This window comes from Dysidea avara, chromosome 2 (genome assembly GCF_963678975.1).
Source record: "Dysidea avara chromosome 2, odDysAvar1.4, whole genome shotgun sequence".
NCBI lineage: Eukaryota > Metazoa > Porifera > Demospongiae > Dictyoceratida > Dysideidae > Dysidea > Dysidea avara.
In genome coordinates, this window is record NC_089273.1 from 21,144,321 (window position 1) to 21,166,908 (window position 22,588).

At 35.8% G+C, this 22,588-nt stretch overlaps 2 protein-coding genes and 1 pseudogene across 3 annotated transcripts; 2 read left to right on the top strand and 1 right to left on the bottom strand.

Moving 5' to 3' along the window:
• The first annotated feature begins 216 nt into the window (after nucleotides 1-216).
• On the top strand, nucleotides 217-3,636 carry LOC136246822 (ribonuclease inhibitor-like). Of its 2 annotated transcripts, XM_066038393.1 has the most exons (2): nucleotides 913-974; nucleotides 1,031-3,636. In XM_066038393.1, the coding sequence occupies exons 1-2, from the start codon at nucleotides 967-969 to the stop codon at nucleotides 3,498-3,500; spliced, it is 2,478 nt and encodes an 825-aa protein (XP_065894465.1). In that variant the 5' UTR covers nucleotides 913-966; the 3' UTR covers nucleotides 3,501-3,636. The 2 variants fall into 2 exon arrangements, with proteins under 2 accessions (XP_065894464.1, XP_065894465.1); XM_066038392.1 differs by having other exon boundaries at nucleotides 217-3,636.
• On the top strand, nucleotides 3,590-7,839 carry LOC136246826 (protein NLRC5-like; annotated as a pseudogene).
• A 3,399-nt stretch (nucleotides 7,840-11,238) lies between these two features.
• LOC136247917 (transmembrane 9 superfamily member 2-like) lies at nucleotides 11,239-19,484 on the bottom strand. Its single transcript, XM_066039736.1, has 9 exons — nucleotides 19,127-19,484; nucleotides 15,035-15,102; nucleotides 14,882-14,978; nucleotides 14,711-14,829; nucleotides 13,698-13,821; nucleotides 13,532-13,650; nucleotides 13,391-13,484; nucleotides 13,150-13,338; nucleotides 11,239-13,096 (listed from the first exon to the last, which is right to left on the bottom strand). Exons 1-9 carry the CDS (start codon nucleotides 19,259-19,261, stop codon nucleotides 12,908-12,910), a joined length of 1,134 nt encoding a protein of 377 aa, XP_065895808.1. The 5' UTR covers nucleotides 19,262-19,484; the 3' UTR covers nucleotides 11,239-12,907.
• Between the last annotated feature and the right edge of the window lie 3,104 nt (nucleotides 19,485-22,588).

Sequence of the window (22,588 nt, forward strand, 5' to 3'; positions counted from 1 at the left end):
TTGATAAGTCTGCTAATAAAACCGCAGAAAAATGTGCAGATATTCTCATCAACAGAAGCAATGATGATGATGTAACAATTATATTGGATGGGTATGATGAGTATTGTGATGCCTCAGATTATTTATTCATATCCAAGATAATAAACCGTGAAGCATTTCCTCAAAGTAAATTGATAGTCACATCTCGACCTACTGCTACTGATAGACTACAACATATTGGAGATATCAGAGTAGAAGTGATGGGGTTTACTGATGATGGTAAGAAAGAATACATTGAGCAAGAATTGAAAAATTACCCTGATAAAATAGAAAAGCTGTGTTCTTACTTTGATAATAACACAAGAATCAATAGTATTTGCTACATACCTGTGATAATGACAATTCTGGTATATACCTTTAAAGCAATTGAAGAATTACCATCTGATCAAGCTGAACTGTATAAAAGGTTTATTACTTTTGTAATTTCTCGTTATGTAGAAAAACTTGATTTTCCAAAACCTAAAATATTACGCTTAGAGAATTTACCAGAATTATATAAAGATTACATGATAGAATTGTCAAAATTTGCTTTTGAAACTCTGAAAAGGAATATGATAGTTTTTACTCAAGAAGACATAGAAAATTGGTGTCCTAAATTGTCATCAATGAACAATGACTTCCAAGGTTTAGGTTTACTAAAGTCCACGCAATATTTCAGTATGAAGAAGATCGATGATTGTGTTTCATACAATTTTCTTCATTTGTCTATTCAAGAGTTTTTAGCAGCATATTATATCAACTCTTTAAACCCTTGTCAGCAATTTGTATTACTTAAGAGTACCTTGTTTGCAAAGAATTATGTGAACACTTGGGTTATGTTTGCAGGCTTAAGCAAATGTGCAATGTTTAAGGTTTATGATTACTTTATTTACATGGAACTGTTAGATGTCAAATTTAAAAACAAGCTAGATTCTATTGATAACAAGCATGATCCAGTAAGCATCTTTTCTTTGTTGATAGATCATTATACTGTTAACCATTTTACTGACAGGTTGCAGGTATTTTGTTTTGGAGACGGTGAAGTTATAGTTGATGACAAAAACTTACCAAGTGATATGGATGACTTTAATAAACTTACATTTAATAGATTGTACTTGTCAATGCATCATGTGTGTAAAACCCCTGATGAGTTAATGGAAATGTTTGTAGTTGATAAAAACACTCAAGAAGTTCTATATGATAAAGTTGAATCAGTGTTAAAGACAAATAATCAACTGTCAGTAGCTATTGTATCTGTGTCCTCATTCACTGGATATAGAGCAACAAAACAACAGATATGTGATGGGTTTAAAATGAATAATAGAGTGACTGATTCTCTACTGCTTACAAACAGTTCGATAGATAATGAAACAGCACAAGTGATTTCACGTTGTATTAAAAATAGTACCATGACACTTGTATTGTTTGATGGCTGCATCATTAGCTGTGCTGGTGCTAAACTAATACTTGATGCAATGAGCTCTGTTACTAGTTTACAAGTAGTCATATTTATTAATATGCCCTTTAATGAATTAATAGCTGGAGAAATGGAATCTGTTATTGCCAGTACCACCAAATTACAAGTCTTGAAGTTATATAATTGTGACTTTCACACAATAGCAACAAGGATCATTACTGCTCTTACAAACATTTCTAGTCTTACAATGTTAGATCTGGCTAATAACTATTTACCATGTGATGTACATGATGGTCTAAAAACTGTTATTCGTGTCAACAATAAATTGCAAAAGTTATGGCTGGCAAAAACTAACTTGCAACATCATGGAATTTTAGTAACATCTGCCTTATCTGAGATCACAACACTTACAGAGTTGGATTTAACTAATAACTCCATGCCTGGAGAAGTAGCCATTCCTTTAGCAGCTGCAATTAATAGTAACCGTTCCTTGGAAGTACTATTAATATCTAACAATAACCTACAGAGTTATGGAATAATTACCATCGCACATCCACTTAGTAAGCTGTTGACACTGAAAGTGCTCCATATAGGTAACAATAAACTTACTTGTGAAGCTGCAGGTGCGATAGCATCTGTAATACTGAGCAATATCCAGTTGGAAAAGCTTCATCTCCATGACAACTTTCTTGGAACAGGTGTCAGAGAAATAGCAAATGCACTTAAGAATATTTCTGAACTGAAGGAGCTAAATCTTAATAATAACCAAATACCAGAAAGTGTTTCTGATGATTTAGCTGGTGCTATCTTAAGTAATGATTTTTTGCAGATGTTTACTGTTGGTAACAACTATTTAAAGACAAATGGAGTTAAAACAATTGCACAAGCATTGAGCAGAAAGAAAATGTTGAGAACACTCAATCTTCACAATAATCAAGTCACTGAAGAAGCTTCTGATGTCATTGGGCTTGCAATATCAAGTAATTCTGGATTAAAGCAACTATACCTTGGTTGTAACAAACTTGGAACTGGAGTAGTGAAGATACTGGTAGCTTTGAGTAACATATCAACACTTGAAATATTGGATCTTAGTTATAATAACATGTCAGCAGAAATGGCTGCAAAATTAGCCACTGTTCTTTCATGTAATTTCACTCTAAAAGATTTGAGATTAAATGGAAACAGACTAGCAACAAGTGGTATTACAACAGTGGCAAAATCTTTAAGTAACATTGCAACACTTAAGAAACTTAATGTTGCTGATAACTTAATCACTGAGGAGGCGGTAGATGCTATAACATCATTATTAACTAGTAATAAAGGATTAGAAGAATTATATATTGGTTGCAATGAGTTTAAGCTGGGTCTAATGAAGTTGATATTAAATTTAAAAGGTAACACATCACTAAAAACATTGATGCTGAATAATAATAATGATGATGCATCAGGTGTACTACATGTAGTTGAGCATGTATCAGAAATTGCTACTGACAACAGCTATAGTTTAGAAAAACTATCTTTAGCAAACAATAATTTGAGAATATGCGCATTGACGATTCTGAGTTCATTTTGTATGGTCACGACACTATTAAAGTTGGATTTATCTGGCAATTATATGCCAGAAGAAGTAGCAGTTGCTTTATCAGTAGTTATTAGTAATAACTGTTCTTTAGAAGTTCTGAATTTATCGAACAATAATCTACAGACAAGTGGAGCAATCACGATTTCAGAGTCACTAATTAAGCTGTCAACATTAAAAGTACTAACTATTGGTAATAATAAAATTACCCACAAGGCTGCAGACAGTATAGCATCTGTAATACTAAACAATGTCCAGTTGGAAAAACTGTACCTCCAGAACAATTATATTGGAACAGGTGTCAAAGTAATAGCAAATGCACTTAGGAGAATTTCAACCCTCAGAGAGTTAAATATTGATAATAACTGTATACCAGAAAGTGTTGCTGATGATTTAGCGGGAGCAATATTAAGTAACAACTCATTGTGTGTCATTAATTTAATGAGCAATGCTCTTAAAACTAATGGAATTATAAAACTTTCATAGGCACTTTGCAATAGTAAAGCTTTAAAATTGTTAAATTTTGCTGCGAATCAAATCACTGAAGAAGCTGCTAATGCTGTTTCACTTGCAATATCAAGTAATTCAGAATTAGAAGAACTGCACCTTGGTAATAACAATCTAGGAGTTGGAACATTGAAGGTATTAACAGCTTTGAAAAGCCTATCAACTTTAAAAGTGTTAAATCTCAATAACAATGACATGTCAGTAGAGGTGACCACTGAGTTGGCATCAGTTATTGCAAATAATTCCTCCCTAGAAGATCTGCGGTTAAGTGGTAACAGGTTAACATCAAGTGGTGTTATAACAATTGCAAATTCTTTAAGCAACATTTGTACATTGAAAAGGCTCAATATTCAGAATAACTTAATAACTGAAGAAGCTGCAGATGCTATAGCATCACTGCTTACAAATAACACTGGATTGCGAGAGTTATATTTAGGTCATAACAGTCTTAAACTTGGTCTAATAAATAAATTGAAGTTTAGCTCATCTCTTGTAGTCTTAGACATTGACAGTAACAACATATCGGGTACAATAAGAGGTGAACTAATGGCAGTCATTGGTTGCAATAATTTGCAAAAACTGTGGTTAGCAAATAATGATTTGAGATCATGTGGCATTCACATGGTAAATGCTATCAGTTGTACTACGAAACTCACAGAATTGAATTTAACTGGTAATTTTTTGCAAATTGAAGCAGCCATTTCTGTAGCGGCTGTTATTGAGGATAATTGTTCCTTAAGTGTGTTGTACTTATCTAACAACAATCTAAAGACAAGTGGAGTAGTCACAATTGCACAGTCACTGAGTAAACTATCAACACTGAAAGTACTCCATATTGGTGGTAACAAAATAACTGCCAAAGCGGCAGATGCTATAGCATCTGTGATACTAAACAATGTCAAATTAGAACAGTTGTATCTCCATGACAATGTACTTGAAACAGGTGTTAAACAAATAGCAAATGCACTGAAGTATACACCTAACCTAAGAGGCCTAAATCTTAATAATAATCAAATACCAGAAAGTGTTACTGATAATTTAGCAGGTACCATATCAAACTTCAACTCATTACAAATTATTATGTTGAGCAATAACAATTTCAACAGTAGTGGAATTATAAAAATGTCGCATGCATTATCCAGTATCAAAACATTAAAAATCTTAGAGTTTCAAGGCAATGGATGTACAGAAGAAACTGCCGATGCTATTGGATTTGCAATATCAAGTAACTCAGGAATAGAACAACTGTTCCTTGGTAATAACAAACTTAGAACAGGAGTATTAAAGATAGCAGCAGCTTTAAAAAATGTATCAACACTCATAAAACTGGATCTCAGTAATAACGACATGCCAGTAGAAGTGGCTACTGAATTAGCATGTGCTATTTCAATGAATTCCTATTTAATAGATCTGAGGTTAAACGGAAATAGACTTACAACAAGTGGTATCGTGGCAATCACAAAATCTGTGAGTAACATTTCAACACTTAAGAAACTTAATATTAGTGATAACTTGATAACTGAGGAAGCAGCAGATGCTCTAGCATCATTGTTAATAGATAATTGTGAATTAGAAGAGCTATATCTTGGGTACAATGGTCTTAAGCAAGGCTTAATAAAAATATTGGTATCTTTAAAGGGTAATAGATCTCTTAAAACATTGAATGTTAATAGTAATGATGCATTGGGTTCAGCATCAGTGTTTATCAATAGTAGTAGTAATTTACAAACACTTTGGTTAGCAAACAATTATTTGGGGTTATGTGGAAGTTCAATTTTACATTCTTTAAGTAAGATTACAACACTTAAAGAGTTAGATTTATCTATTAACAATATTCCAGAAGAAGCTGCTGATATTTTAGCTACTGTTATTAGTAATAACTGTTCTTTGGAAGTCCTTAATTTACATAGCAATAACCTACAGACAATTGGAGCAATCACAATTTCACAATCACTAAGTAATCTATCATCGTTGAAAGTGCTAAACATTGGTAGTAATAAAATTACCTTGAAAGCTGCTGATGCTATAGCATCTGTAATACTGAACAATATACAGGTGGAAGAGTTGAATCTTAGCAATAACTTTCTTGGAAGTGGTGTCAAAGAAATAGCAATTGCACTTAAGCACACTTCAAAGCTCCGACTATTAAATCTTAGTAACAATGAGATACCTGAAAGTGTTGCAGAAGATTTAGCAGGTGCTGTACTATGTAATAACTCACTACAGTTTATCAGATTAATGAATAATGTTCTTAAAACGAAAGGATCTATAAAAATATTTCAGGCAATAAGCAGGTTAAAAGCAGTGAAAGTACTCAATTTTTATAACAACCAAATCAGTAAAGAAGCTGCTGATGCAATCGCAAAAGCAGTGTCAAGCAATTTGGAACTAGAAGAATATTTCTTGGGAAGAATAGACTTGGAAAAGTAGCATTGAAAATAGTATCAGCTTTGAAAAATATATCAACACTCACAAATTTGGATCTTAGTGACAATGACATGTCAGCAGTGGTGGCTAGTGAATTAGCATGTGCTATTTCAATTAATTCTTACTTGGAAGATCTGAGGTTAAGTGGCAACAGCTTAACAACAGGTGGTGTTGTAACAATTGCTAAATCGTTGTGTAATGTGTCCACACTGAAAGCTCTTGATATCCAGAACAATCTCATAACTAATGAAGCTGCAGATGCGATATCATCAGTAATACTCAACAACGTTCAATTGCAAGTTTTGTACCTAAATGATAACTTTCTTGAAGAAGGTGTCAGAAATATAGCTATTGCACTTAAGAGCATTTCTAATCTAAGAGACTTGAATCTTAACAATAACCAGATTCCAGAAAGTGTTGCTAAGGATTTAGCTGATGCTATATTAAGCAATAAGTCATTACAGTCCTTTAGTTTAAGTGACAACATTTTAAAAACAAATGGATATGTAACAATTTTACAAACTTTAGCAAAAATTAAGTCATTGAAATTCCTTAACTTACAAAACAATGGTATCACTGAAGAAGTGAGTGATTCTATTGGTCTTGCAATATCAAGGAATTGCGGGTTAAAGGAACTATACCTTGGCAGTAATAATCTTGGACCTGGTGTAGTGAAGATAGCAACAGCTTTGAAAAACATATCTACACTGAAGACTTTGGATCTTCATGGCAATGACATGCCAGAGCTGGCAGCTACTGAATTAGCATCTGCTATTACAAGTAATTCCCATCTAGAAGTACTGGGACTAAGTGACAATGGACTAACAGCAAGTGATATGGTAACAATTTCAAAATCGTTAAAGAATGCAAAATTAACAGCTCTTTATCTCGACAATAACATTATAACTGAAGATGCTTCAGATGCAATATCATCAATAGTACTCAACAATGTCCAATTGGAAATTTTTTACCTATGCAATAACTTTCTTGGAACAGGCGTCAAACAAATAGCAGATGCATTAAAGAATATTTCTACTCTAAGACATTTTTTTCTTGATAATAACCAGATACCAGAGAGTGCTGCTGAAGATATAGCATGTGCTATATTGAATAATAAGCCATTGGAAGCTATTGGATTAAGTGGAAATGTTTTTAAAACAAATGGTACTATTAAAATCTTTCAGGCTTTAAGCAAAATTAAAACGGTGACATTCCTTAACTTTCAAAGCAATGATGTTGCTACAGAAGCTGCCGATTCCATTGCACTTGCAATATCAAGCAATTGTAGATTAGAGCAACTATATCTTGGTAATAATAGACTTGGACAAGGAGCATTGATGATAGCAACAGCTTTGAAGAAAACTTCAACACTCAAAGTATTGGATCTTAGTGATAACGACATGTTAGATTTAGTGGCTTCTGAATTAGCATATGCTATTACAAGTAATTGCTCCCTAGAATATTTAAGGTTAAGTGACAACTGTTTAACAACTACTGGTATTGTGACGATTGCAAAATCACTGAGTGGCATTTCAACACTTAAAGTTCTTGACATTTACAAAATTTCATAACTGAAGACGTGACCAATGTATTAACATCAGTAATTTCAAGTAATCCTGATATTGAAATATTTTGAAGAATTGCTGTTGGTTGATACTTTAATTATTGTGAATTTAGATTATTAGTTATGTACATGTGTGCATGTAGATCATATTATACCTTGATAATTTGATTTGTTTAGTTTATTACAAAAGCACAATGATCACACATATACATAGTGTACACTGTTTAGAAATGCTTAGTTGCTTCAGTTGAACCTGTACGTGTAGAAACAGTTGCATAAAATTAACTTTTGTATTGTTTGCAAGCTGGACAAACCACAAATTCTTCATTCATGATGGTTAAATAGAAATAATATATATTTTGCAAACTACTTAGTTCCCTGATAATGAAACATAATATAAGAGCATCACTAGCATCATAATTTTCATATCAAAATTTAAAGAGTATTTTCCTATTTCACAAAGGAAACAAGTACTTAGGCTTTGACATTGTATCATTCATTGATAATGACATATCAAGACACACGGTAGTGTGTCGTACGGCCCAAGAAGCCAGCGCGCCACACCGTGAGTATATTTACTGGAAGAAAGTAAACGCGATTTTCACACCTTTGTAGCTCCGTGATTCCTTATCCGATTGAAACCAAAGTTGCTACAGAAGTGCCGGCTAGGTAGAGAAGTCCACCTTCCAAATTTGAAGAAAATCGCTCTATCCATTTCCGAGATACGATCGGCCAAAGTTAGAGTTTTTTTTCTTCGTTTTTTTCTTCTACTTCTTTTCGTACACTTTGCAAAATCCGCCATAAAACACGAATTCGTGCTCCAATCGGGCTACAATTTGGCACACTTAAAGGGCTCATTAAGGTGAATCTCAGTACCAAGTTTGGTATGAATCCGATGAACATTCACCGAGTTATGACCGATTATTTGCGTAAAATAAGGTCGAAGGTCTGTCACGCCCACAGGGTAAACCACTTGAAGAAATGAGCTGAAAATTGCTATGTAGATGGAGTAACTATCGTAGGAGTGCCTTTTTTTGGTTTGAAAGGAATCCAGTTAAAGGCCATCGAGATATGACACAAAACCCGACCTGTATTACAATTACGCGATCGATTTTTATGAATAAAAAAACTATTAGTTTTCACGCCTACTAGGCAAACCGCTTAGAGCAGTGAGCTGAAAATCGGTGTGTAGCTGGAATAATCACCATAGAAAGTCCTTGCACTAGTACAGAAGAATCGGATTACAAACCACTGAGTTATGATTCCAAAGCCAACTACGTGTAACATATGCGAGATCGAGATACTCTAATAGAACAGTCACCCTAATAGAGCATTCAGCTAATTTATTTCCTCCATTATAGAATTCTATTACATTGCAAGTTATTCTGTAGGGAGTTCAGCTGCAAACAGTTAATCTTATAGACAGTTCAGCAAGAAGCAAGTCATCCTATAGAGAGTTCAGCTACAGATATATCGCTGTAGTGATTCAGAAGAATCAGAACATTACAAGTCACACTGAAGAGAGTTCAGCTATAAACAAGTCACTGTGGAAAGAGTTCAGCTACAAAGAAACTACCCTGTAGAGAGTTCATCTATACAAACAAGTTAACCTATAGAGACCAGCTGCAAACAAGTAGATTTCAGCTACAGACAAGTCACTTTATAGTTTATACAATGTTCAGCTACAAGTAAGTCACTCTGTAGAGAATTCAACTACATACAAGTCACTCTGTAGAGAATTTTGCTACAAACAAGTCACAGTGTAGAGAGTTCAGCAACCAAAAAACCACCTGTAAAGAGTTCAGCTATACAAACAAGTTACTCTGTAGAGAGAACAGCTAGAAACAAGAGAGAGCTCAGTTAGAAGAAGTTGCCCTGTAGAGATCTCAGCTGCAAAGAAACCCTGTAGAGAGTTCAACTACAAACAAATTACCTGCAGAGTGTTCAGCTATAAACAAATTACCCTGTAGAAAGTTCAGGTACATACAAATCACCCTATATAGAGTTCAGCTACAAAAAAAAATCACTCTGTAGAGAGTTCAGCTACAAAGAAACCATCCTGTAGAGAGTTCAGCTACAAACAAGTTACCCTACAGTGAAATCAGTTTGAAATAAGAGATTTCAGCTACAAACAAATCAACCTGTAGAGAGTTCAGCTATGAACAGATCACCCTGTAGAGAGTTCAGCTATACAAGTGACCCTGTAGAAAGATCAGCTAGAAGAAGTCACCGTCTACAGAGATCAGCTAGAAGCAAGTCACCTTGTAGAGAGTTCAGTGACAAAGAAACAATCCTGTAGAGAGTTCAGCTACAAACCAATCACCCTGTAGAGAGTTCAGCTACAAATAAATCAACCTGTAGAGAGATCAGCTAGAAACTAGACACGATATAGGGAATTTGGTTACAAGCAAATCACCCTGTAAAGAGATCAGCTACAAACAAATCACCTTGCAGTGAGTTCAGCTACAAACAAATCACCCACTGTAGAGAGATCAGCTACAACCAAATCACCCTGTAGAGAGATCAGCTACAACCAAATCACCCTGTAGAGAGATCAGCTACAAACAAATCACCCTGTAGAGAGATCAGCTACAAACAAATCACCCTATAGAGAGTTCAGCTACAAACAAATCACCCTGTAGAGACTTCAGCTACAAACAAATCAACCTGTAGAGATTTCAGTTACAAACAAATCACCCACTGTAGAGAGATCAGCTACAACCAAATCACCCTGTAGAGAGATCAATCACCCTGTAGAGAGATCAGCTACAATCCAATCACCCTGTAGAGAGTTCAGCTACAAACAATTCACCCTCTGGAGAGTTCAGCTACAACCAAATCACCCTGTAGAGAGTTCAGCTACAAACAAATCACCTTGTAGAGAGTTAAGCTACAAACACATCACCCTGTAGAGAGATCAGCTACAAACAAATCACCCTGTAGAGAGTTCAGTTACAAACAAATCACCTTGTAGAGAGTTCAGCTACAAACAAATTACCCTGTAGAGAGATCAGCTACAAACAAAACACCGTGTAGAGACTTCAGTTACAAACAAATCAACCTGTAGAGATTTCAGTTACAAACAAATCACCCACTGTAGAGAGATCAGCTACAACCAAATCACCCTGTAGAGAGATCAGCTACAAACAATCACCCTGTAGAGAGATCAGCTATAAACAAATCACGCTGTAGAGAGTTCGGCTTCAAACAAATCACCCTGTAGAGAGTTCAGCTGCAAACAAATCACCCTGTAGAGAGTTCAGCTACAAAAAAATCAATCTGTAGAGAGATCAGTTATATAGGCACTAGACACAATATAGGGAATTCAGTTACAAGCAAATCACCCTGTAGAGACTTCAGTTACAAACACATCACCCTGTAGAGAGATCAGCTACAAACAAATCACCTTGCAGTGAGTTCAGCTACAAACAAACTACCCTGTAGAGAGATCAACTACAAACAAAATACCTTGCAGTGAGCTCAGCTGCAAACAAATCAACCTGTAGAGATTTCAGTTACAAACAAATCACCCACTGTAGAGAGATCAGCTACAAACAAATCACCCTGTAGAGAGTTCAGCTACAAACAAATCAACCTGTAGAGAGATCAGCTATATAGACACTAGACACAATATAGGGAATTCGGTTACAAGCAAATCACCCTGTAGAGAGTTCAGCTACAAACACATCACCCTGTACAGAGATCCACAGCAGGGAACATTTTTCTTTTCATGTATTTAAATAGCACATAAAATACTATATACTCCATCAGTGCCTAGCTGGTGGTTGAAGGAGGCTGCTTGGGAAATCCTGTGGATGATGCTGGAATTGTGGGCTCAATCCCTGGACCAGGAGCAGCCAGCTTCCTCCAATATCCTAACAGTTTTCTTTTGGTAGCTTATGTCACTAAAAAAGCCAATGACCAAGTCTGCGTGTAGGCCATGTGGTGCCCCACCGGCTGTCTTCTGCATCTATGACCAAGCCTGTGTGTAGTTAGGGGGTAATCAGGATTGAAAGTGTAATGGCACCCATTAGTTACATTTTTTTATTTAGCAGGACCTTTAGGTACCAACCTTTTTTTGCCCCAAAAACTTAAACAGCATTTGATAGATTTGCGTGTACCAAATTTGGTAGTGTTGTGGATAAATGTTATTTTATAAAATTGAGTTTGTAATGCTCAAGAGGTTATGATCATGCTATCTTGAGTGAATATGGGTAAGACATCTGATTCTTTCCTTCCTCACTATTTTTACCATGCTGATAGTCCACACCAATAATTATAATTGTTCAGGAAGTATTTAAAATAGTTAAATAATTTCTATCCATGTAGTACCATGCAGAATATTCACCATCATCAGAAAACATTTGTTTTGGTACTTCCTGTGGAACTCACATCCGGATAAGTGTCGTGATATCGTTCTTAATATCCTGCCATGCTTTTTCTGTTTGTTATAACTTCTTATGCTGTTTCATCTGCCTCTTGATGTAAAAATTTATCCATAGTAATTCTTTGGTGGCTCTACACATTGTCTGTGATATATTTTCAAGTGATTGTATCCTATACAGTACTATCATACTGTATGATTTTAAAATTTTCCTTTGTTTGGATTTTGCAATAAGACAATTAAAAAATGTAAATTTATTGATGGTGAACTATTGCATACTGTATACTATGATTAAAGTACCTGGTAAAGGCAGAGCCTGTATACCAGAAGGCCTTATAAAGGCCTAAGATGTTTATATTAACTGCACTAAGTATGTTTGAAAAGTAGGAGAAAGAAGAAAAAATCCATGATTGGACCTGGGCAGCCTCATATACAAGGTAAAATGAAAGAATGGCACCACCATGTCACAAAGTTAACTTCCATGAATGAATACATGCCTCGATGATCATCAATTAATGCTGGAATGCAAAGTGGCTATTCCAGTTTGTTTTCAGCTACATTCCACCCATTCATTATACAGCCTTACAGAACAGTACAAAAAGAGCCTCTGCAATCAATGCAGTCCACTAAATGTACAGAAATTGAAAGCTCTAACTCCGTGCACGTTGCATTACCAATAATCAACACCTACATGATACTAGAGAAAGAAAAAGAGACACAAATGAGGACAAGAGTAAGTCCATCATGTGTGCATTATGGCAGCTGCAGTTTGTGAAAAGACATTTCATGGTGTTAAACAGTGAAAAAATCAAGCCCATTGTTTTCCTTATTATTGAGTTATATTTGGCTGAAGGAATCGGTTTTTTTATTATTAAGACTTTACAGCACAAGTGCTGAAGGTCTGTAGGACTCCTGGTTCTACAGCCTGTTTAAGTTGTTACAGAAAGTATGTTTGAAAAGGTGGAGAAAGGAGAAAAAAATCCATGACTGGACCTGGGCAGCCTCAAACAGTTAGTTAGTTATAAGAAATGCACCATGGTTTGCAGGTGATAAAAAGCCAAAGCAGGCAATTAAGAGCACCATCAGTACTGTAGTGAACAAGTGCAGTCCAGTACCAACTGATATTGATAATAACATGATATGTGAAGGTGGACGAAACACATCATCACATAACTCCTTCCAATGAAATTTGCTATAACTCTAGAATGCAAAGACATAATAATCATGGTAGTATCATGTACATTTTCACTTACATCATTGCTATATTGGCTGTAGATTGTGGTTACATTAACGTTTCGATACAATGAGCATTGCAATATAAAGAAGACAACAGATAAGACCAATGTCAAGAAACCTGCCACATAACCAAGGATAGAAGAAGTATATGGTATATTATTCAATAAGTAGTCCCAACGATGTGTCCATGCTACACCTTCTAGTTCCTGCATGACATGCAATTCCTAGTCAATAATGTAATTATTCAAAAGTACTTACAACAAACTCCACAGAATAAGAATATGTAATGGAGAGGTTTTGTGAGAAAAGGTTCAATCCTTTGCTACTCCTACTGCAAGGATAGACTTCACAACTATTGATACAAAATACTTTTGAATTGTTGTAATACAGTGAGCAAACCTTGCCACCTGTATCTGAACTCTTGTCACGACATCCCTTTCTTCATCTTCTCTGTAATAAGCTATCATAATTTTAACATAGTTGAACAAATATGTAGCACTCCTCTCAGATAATTGCGCCTAAATAGAGTATCTAAATTATATCGCACACACACATGTACACAAACACTTATAAAACAGGCATCATGTGGTTTCCCTTCTTGGGAAACATAACAGCCAATAGGAGATCTTTTACTGCAAAATGGTTGGTCCGAATTGGTTACTGTGTAACATGGCATATCATCCATAAACCTATTGTAATGACACAGTTAACAACAACGGACTTTATGTACATGTATACTTGCACATACAAACACAAACATGCCTTGTATGCTAACAAGGTGTAAATAGGGACTGACGCCAGCTTTTCAGTAGTCATACTCATTATATGTGACCAAGTCTAGGAAAACTGGACTTATAATAATCTATTTAAAAGTATCAAGAAATGCCAGTTTTAAGAATTTGGTATATTGTAGTTTGCAAATGGTTGAAGCAAATTATCACACATTTTACACAAATTCCTTACTTTCCACCGTACAAGAAGCCAACGGCTAAGTTTCCTACCACTTACTGTAAGATAGATTTTAACCAACATTGACTGTATCAAGTGATCTCCAATAGGGATGGGAGGGCAAGAGATTGTTAGCAAAACGAAAAAGGAATAAATTAGGTCAATTTTGGGCCATCCAGGTCTCAAAACCGGCTAAGGAAATTTATAGCACTTTCTTCAACACCACAAAGGCTGTACAGCCACATACAACAGCCACATATAGCCATTCCCAGACTGACCAGAGCTCCAGTAATGCCCCAGACTGCTTATACGGATCGCCACTATAGCCAGCAAAAGTAGACCACTCAAATTTGGATTGCAAAATTGATAGTTTATTCATGTAGCTTTGTGTTCATGGTAGAAAATCAAATCTTCTGGCATGGGAGTTAAGACTGGTTTTTCCAGATTCGATTCAGTCACATATTGTCTTCTCAAGATCTTTATACACAACATGCATTAGAAAATTTACACATAATTCCTTTGATGCCTGGAGAGCCTAATGGGATAGAAACCTGTGGTGAGGTTTATAGAATCTTGTTGGCACATTCTAGTTGTAACTTAGATAAAAAACACAATACATTGGTAAATTACCATTGACGCATGTATCCTTGATGAATAGAATTCTTTAAAAAATGTAACTTTGGATCGTTAGGATCAACATAGTTCTTTTTACATAACATCACATCTGTTACATTTTTCTTATACACAATCTAAATAGAAAAAAATGTAAATAATACAAGTATTTTGTTCCAGACTAGCTACCTTATGGGGCAACAGTGATAGACGATCTCCAGCTAATACTTGCCCAAAATTCTCTGCTAGATGCTGGTAGCCATCCTTAGGTTGACAGAAATCAAAGCTACAAGGGCAGGAATTCTGTTATGAACATTCTACCAACACACATCATAAAACCACCTTGATCGTTCATAGGATTGTAAAGTAAATGGCGATTCCAATTTGTTAGCATAAATGTCCAGATGTGTCTACAAAGGATATCCAATCATTTATCTGCATGCAGTGCATCCTCACTAATTGGTCCTTGAATGTCAAATGACCATTTAGAACCCATTCATATAAAAACACATGAAACTATAACAGTGGCAGATCCAGGGGGTCCAAGGACACCATGGAACCTTGCTTTTGGTGTAAAGATTTTCCAGCAACATTTGGTAGAAACATTTATTCAACCTAAACTGTATTTCACCCAAAACAGCTTCATGTCCTGTATAAAGTGCCTCTAAAAATAATTACAGTTATTTTAACTTTGTTTCTCTTTAACATTCCCAAATATGTAATACAGGGGCGGAGAACAGTACTCAAAAGTGGGGGGGGGGGGGGAAGTCATGTGGGTTGGCTGTAAGTTTACAAAGTGTTTTAAAAATCATTAACTGCATGTACCTTAATTACTGTGCTTTGCATGCAAAGCACACCAATACTAGGGGGGTCTGGGGGCATGCCCCCACAGGAAAATTTTGAGATTTGGATGCTTTGAGATTGAATCTGAGAGCATTTTCAGTGGAACATGTGTACTCAAATAGGATACTCCTATGCAATGACTATCATTGAGGCACTGTACAATTAGATACATCAGTAAATGAAGCATGCTATTGATTATATACAGATATAAGTGTTAGTGAAGACATATTGAATTAATTGCATATAGCAGGGTAAACTTATAATGATCCGCTGAATGTTCTATTAGAGCAGTTAGGTGACTGCTCTATTAGAGTATATTGATCATGTGCACTCCCAGCACTGATTCATGCGGTGTTCCATGCTTGCAGTAAATAGAGGCAAAGTAAGTTGGCTGATGACTAAAATAGTTGCTTTACTTTGGCAACTGGGCATTGGAAAAAGTGAGGGGTGGGGGGCATTAAATTTTGTTGCTTGATCAAGCATTGAGCAAATTGGATATGCTTAATTATCAGTAAGCTCATTGTGATTCATTATTATACATGTGTCATTTATCATCCCCCCCCCCCCCCCCCCCCCCCCCCTATTTCTCCGCCCCTAACGTAATAGGTTAAATAGTATTACAGAGGTGCTTCTTGATCAGTGTCCAGTTTTATCTCTGTCACCGAACACTTGTCAGGTAGCTAACTAGCTAGCATTGCACACAGTATTACAGCCCAAAATGCCTCCAAACAGCATATCAAAATGTGAAATTTTCCTCAGGGAGTATGCCCTCAGACCCAGCTGCCTAAACTAAGTCTTACCATTTCGTCTTTTACTCTGATGGCCCTGAGGGAGAACTTATTGTATAAAATACATGTAAGTCAAGATCAAGACACACACTCCAGCCATGCAATGAGAGGAACCATTTTTCATGCAAGTGATGGCTATGTGAATACAAAGTTATTTGCAAAGAAAACTTCCTTGGGGTGGGACATCTTCTATACCACTGACATCATTGCAGCCATTTCATGGCCATCACCTTTGATTTCACAACTTTTTTCACCCAGGTTTTTGAAGGCTGCACTCTTTTTTACAGCTTGGCTGGTTTTGAGTGAATTCGACTTCTTTTGTATTTTCAAACCAAGGTTTTGAGGCTTACTATTTCTTCTTATCTACAGATCATAGCTAACTGCTACAGGAACAATGATGATCATACAAATGATACAGAAAATTACCTACTCATCCCGGACAGCTACCAACAAAGAGAGAAAACCATCAGTATAATTGATGATAAAAAAACAAACAATTTAGACAAGGGTGTCCTCAGACACATGCTACCACTAACATAATTTGTCATGCATGATGGCCATAATATAAGGTCTACAGTATATGTATTTCTTTCTACTATAGTGATTTATATGAAAGTGAATAGGTATGTTATGATCGTGGAATATTATATTTTTCAGTGACTGTTCTATAAGAGTATCTTGATTTTTCATGCAAATGTGAAAAAATGCAGTTGCTCAACTTTAAACAAATGCACCTTTTTTACTGGGATATGATTTCCAGCCTATTGTATCACAAGTTTTGCTAGCATAGCACTTATTATGATGATGATGATTGGCGTGAGTTGGTCATACAGTACTAGTCTGCTTGCAGACCACCTGGGGGCGAGACTGAGTTAATACTACCAATATACCACTGATCGATACAAAAGTGGTACTAGACTGAACCTCAAAGTGTTAGAACAATCTAGATTTTCTATTGGTACATCAGTTTTACTTATTGAGTACTAGAATTTTCATTTAGCTATAAGGTAGAAATTAAGTGAAGTGATCAGCCAATATAGCAGTGGTGGATGCAGGCGTGAGGTATGGAGGTCCTTGGTTTGAACTCTGGTCAGTTTTTCTCTCTCTTGACATTTTTTATGCATCTTTTTTACCCTACAGTGACTGCTCTATTAAAGTATCTCAATCCTGTGATTTTACACTTGTTTGGTTTTTGCTTTATAACTTTGTCACTGTAACTCTATTGCTATTTAAACTATCAAAAGGCACTGCTACGATGATCAGCCTATAGTATGTACACACAATTTTTCAAGATATTCCTCAACCTGTAGCCATGACAAAAGTTTTTTTTTTTTTTTTTTACGTGAATAAACAAGGTTCATAATCATAACTCCTTGGATATTTATCAGATTCATAGCAAACTTGGTATGTGAATTCACCTTTATATGCTCTTCATTTGTGCTAAATATTGATGCAATTGAGTTACACGTTTGTGTTTTATAGCAATTTTTTGCAAAGCGTGCAAAAAGAAATTGAAGCCCCCGTAGCCCCCTACGGCTTAAGAAAAAAAAGAAGAAAATTAAAACAAAACTTTGAACGCCCGTATCTCACAAATGGTTCTTGCGAATTTAATCAAATTTGCTGTGTGGCCTACCCTACCTGGGGGACAGCTATAACGCAAAAATGGTGTGCTTTGGAGAAGGGGCCATGGAGCTACACACACGTGAAAAAGCTGTTTTCTTCTTCCTGTCAACATACGGTATGGTGCTCTGGCTTACTTGGCTGCACGACACACTACTGTGTATTTTGATATGATTAGTGACCAAACTACTCAACTCTAATTGCCAACATTCTACATAATGGCTTTGACTATGGCCGAATATCATTTTTTTTGTACATACAGAGCAAACTCCATTTCTTAATAACACAGAGCTGCTCAGAGTAAACACACTACCAACAGAATGCTACAGTGTATATAGTGGCATTATTGTCTATGAGAAAAAGTTCAATCCGGTAGGGTAAAAAGTGTGTTTGTGTGTGTGTGAGTTATGTGCGTGTGCATATGGGTGATATATCACTGCTTGACTGTAAGAACCTCTCACATTGTGAAAGAAAAAAAAAACACTGACTTCAATGTATTTTATAAACAGATCCCCTACTTACATACCCAGCTTAATTGGTATGGTCAAGAGTTCATAACATAGAAAGGGAGGCTATATTATGAACTCTTGGTATGAAGTAATTAACCTAAATTGAATCAGTCAAGGTTCAATATAAGCCAAACACAAAAATAACAGTCATAACTTTCTTTGTAACCCTAGTCTCAGGCAGAGTTCCATAAAACCAGAACCTCTCTATTACGGACATTTTGGGACCCAACCATTTTTTTGTTGTAATATAGAGGTTTGAGGCAAGGGGGTGTCACACATATACTCACTGTAGGTTGATCTGCGACCGCAGTCAAAGTCTTGACCTGCACTTTGACTTGTGACTAAGAGCCTTTCCAATCTTTGACCAGTGACTTAGTGACAATATTTGAGTACTTTTTGATTGTGGGTTGGAAATTTTCACCCTTGATTGGCATGAATTTGGTGGCCTTGACCTTTGACTTAGACGTGGTCGCAGATCTGCGCCTATGTGTCACCCCCTTGAGAGGTAAAAAATGTATTAACCAGACCCGTTTGGACCAATATTTTTGGCCTTATTGATGGAGGTTTTTTCTATTGTGTCCTTAATTCGGGAGTTTGTTAAGGGAGGTTCGATCCACTGTAAACCATTTTGCTACGGCGGTTATAGATATGGTACAGCTGTACAGGTACAATACCTGACACTCTCCACCCCAGCCTTTCTTTTCCTCCTCTGTGCAGTATTTTGTCTTCGATGACAATGACACATAAAATCCACTGGCACAAATTATCAAAGCACTCATATAAATCACTTCAGCACTCAATTTTACCATTATTACAGAAGGCGGATATTGAGTTAAACAAACTACACGTTATTGATCAGAGCGGTTTTAAGTTTCCTCATTCATTTTCTCTCACTCCTGAATATTTCTTATTTCTCGAATATTGCTAAATAATTTCTCGAATAGCATAGTGCTAGATAATTTCTCGCTTCCTAGTCTTCGCCTAAAGCCCAAGTTTTTGGCCTGGCAAATTGGGTGGGGTCTATTCTACGGAACGGAACGATGGACTAAACGACGGAACGGAATGCTTTCTCCAATTGAAGCTTACAGCTTACCATTGCTGTACAAGTTATCGGTGACACCTCCAGCAGGTAAGGCCACTCCAAATAAATTCTCTGTTTCCCGTCCTGGACTCAGGCATATTTGCATGCAAGCGGGCGGTCCATTTCCATTATTTCATTATAAGCTTTTCAAGCCATTATTTGCCTGGCACAGCCAAAAAGGCTGCATAAAAACATGCTTAAGAATTGAATTGAATTGAATTTGGTTTTAAACTCCTATATTCGGCATAGCCGTTCTTCCATATAGGAGGAGTATACACAGTACATACATACATATACATAATATACATACGCAGCACTTACGTACATACATACATACATACATACATACATGCATGCATACATACATACATACATACATGCATGCATACATACATACATGTATAGTATAATATGTTACATAATATTTATTACAAAAAAAGAAAGAAAGAAAAAAAAAAAGATGCAAACTTAAGTTATAAAATCAGTAAGTAAATGGTGATGTAAAGTGGAAGTAAATTCTTGATAGTTATTGATATATAAATAGTTAGGTAATTGATTCCACCATTTAATTGTTTGTATTCTAAAATATCTTTGTGTACTTGATAAATGACATCTTTCAGTGTTTGCATAAGTTGTGGGGTGCCGTGTGTTGTGATTATGAAGTGAACCAAATAAAATAGGAGGATCTAGAGGAATAACATTGTCCTGAGAATAGTGATAATGGTGCATAGCACAGAGACAACGATAACGAATATGATTTTTAATTGGTAGCCATGATAAGTTGTTACGATACTTAGATACATGATCATACTTACGTAAAGAATAAACTATATGTATGCCCCAGTTCTGCAGACGTTGTAATCTATCTACTAGGTTCTGTGTGAGTGGTGGTCCCCACACTGGGAGTGCATAATCTAGATGTGATATTACAAGCAAGTTAATAAGCATTTTAATGATGGTAGTTGAAAGTGATTTTCTATTAGAGTTAATCCAGAATAGGTAATAAGACATTTTTTTTTGCATACTTGAGATATCTGATCTCTCCAATTAAGCTTGCTATCAAACACAATTCCTAGATATTTCTGATTGCTAACTTCTTTTAAAACATCATCGTAAATAGAAAACACTGGAGGTGATTCATCATCACTAACAGATTTTGGCTTGAACCACATTACATTACATTTCTTCACATTTAACTTCATCTTGCTTTCTGAAATAAAACATGATATTAACTGCAAATTCTCACACATTTGCCTTTGAACATCTGAATAATTGATACCAGAACAAATTACAGCTGTATCATCAGCAAATTGCAGGAAAATACCATGTTTAACATATAAGGACATTTCATTCATATACACTAAAAACAAAAGAGGCCCTAAGGCACTTCCTTGAGGTATACCACCTTTAACTAAACCCCGATCTTAAGCTCGTTCCTTCCTTTGTAGTTGCAAAAATAACACAAACGTGAAGTTTGTGCTGACTTGATAGCACTGCTGACACTGTTTCAAGATAGCTTTTACTGAATCCATCAGTATGCAATAACTGGAAAATAATGGAAGAATACGGAATAATGGAACATTTAGAAGTATGGTGACAAGCTGAATCAACTCAGTCTAAGCAGAACTTTCTAAAGGAATTTTGTGCAGTGTGTGACACTCAGAAAGCACAACTGAAGGAGGCTATATTGTGTTAATATCAATGATTTATTAACAGTTGACTAATGCCAGATATCTCAGTAGTGGGTTGAATCCAGGATGGGAATGCTTTCTGAATCAGAACTTGCAGCTTGGCTATCATCGCTGGAATTACATTTTATCTGTGGAACCTCCAGGAAAATGGAATTGGATAGTAATAAATATTAATAGCTGTTTCATGCTGTGATTATTCTCCAACCTGATAAATCAAGCAGGTCTCTTCAATTCATTTATTGCATGACCAAGGCAAGTTTTGTTACTACAATACAGAAGCTGATTGGGTATCAATTGTTTCTGCTAATCTTGACAAGATAGAAGACCACTCAATTTCTTCAGTTTCAGAGCCGGCACAAATTAAATAGAAAGTTATGGTGGCATGACTTTACTCAGTCTAATAAACAGAATAATATGGTTGATTGAGGAGGTATCACTTTTGGAATGTTCAGACAACCTGAGATGAAATGCATGGATTCATTGAATTTTGGTTGTAGTTGGAGACATTAAATATCCAAAAGCAAACTAACTATATATCAATTCACTTTCTTTATATATATTTTTTCAATTTTGAGCCTGTATACAAATCATTAAATTTTTCTCAGTCAACTGATAAATCCTAGAATAAGATGGGAGAGAAAATTTATTCTATACTGTACAACTTCAAAGGAAAATGAAGAAAACTTAGAGACAAATCAATAAAATTAGTACAAATACAATAAGGTGAATTAATTTAAATACAGTACTTGATATGAATTAAAGCCTTGATAAATTATTCCAAAGCAAAATCATAGATGGAAAAACAAAGACTGGTGAGGTCTTGATTGATGACAGTGGTTGGAGGGTGGTAATTTCTTGTTCTTGAATATGTTGCAAAGTGGAGGTACAAATCATTATCAAAATGGGATATCAATTTCATTGTGAATAATTTGTATAGTAAATAATCTAGTGTCCCCCACTTAAATATGCTACAACAGTGTTGGTACATTGGCAGTACCAAAACTATTATATACTCTCAGGGGTGGATCCAAGAAACTATTATATACTCTCAGGGGTGGATCCAAGGTTTGGCAAGGGGGGTGCACCAAGGTAGTAGGCATATAGAGCTGGGAGGTGCAGCCCCCTCAGAAGCTAAGATCAAGACTTATATAGGGATAAGTGACAGACATGAGTAGTTGAACTAGCTATAGCTAATAGTTATGGACCTAAAGAATGGCATACACAAGACCAAGTGCATTTCATTTGCAAAATGTACTTAGCTGGCTAAGTGTGCCCATGAATGGAATAGTGCTACAGATGCTAGTTTTTTTTCATATTAAACTCAGCAACTATGAAAGTAGCATTGTGTGGTGACCGTTCTATTA

Bases quoted from the DNA above. Each gene is read 5' to 3' on its own strand.
- LOC136247917 (XM_066039736.1), bottom strand. From the start codon at position 19,261: ATGGTAAAATTGAGTGCTGAAGTGATTTATATGAGTGCTTTGATAATT. The intron at 15,103-19,126 runs GTATTGTACCTG...TATCCTTTGTAG, and splicing joins GCTGGGGTGGAGAGTGTCAG to ACACATCTGGACATTTATGC. The intron at 13,097-13,149 runs GTAAGTGAAAAT...TTTGCATTCTAG, and splicing joins ACAGCCAATATAGCAATGAT to AGTTATAGCAAATTTCATTG.
- LOC136246822 (XM_066038392.1), top strand. From the start codon at position 240: ATGGGGTTTACTGATGATGGTAAGAAAGAATACATTGAGCAAGAATTG.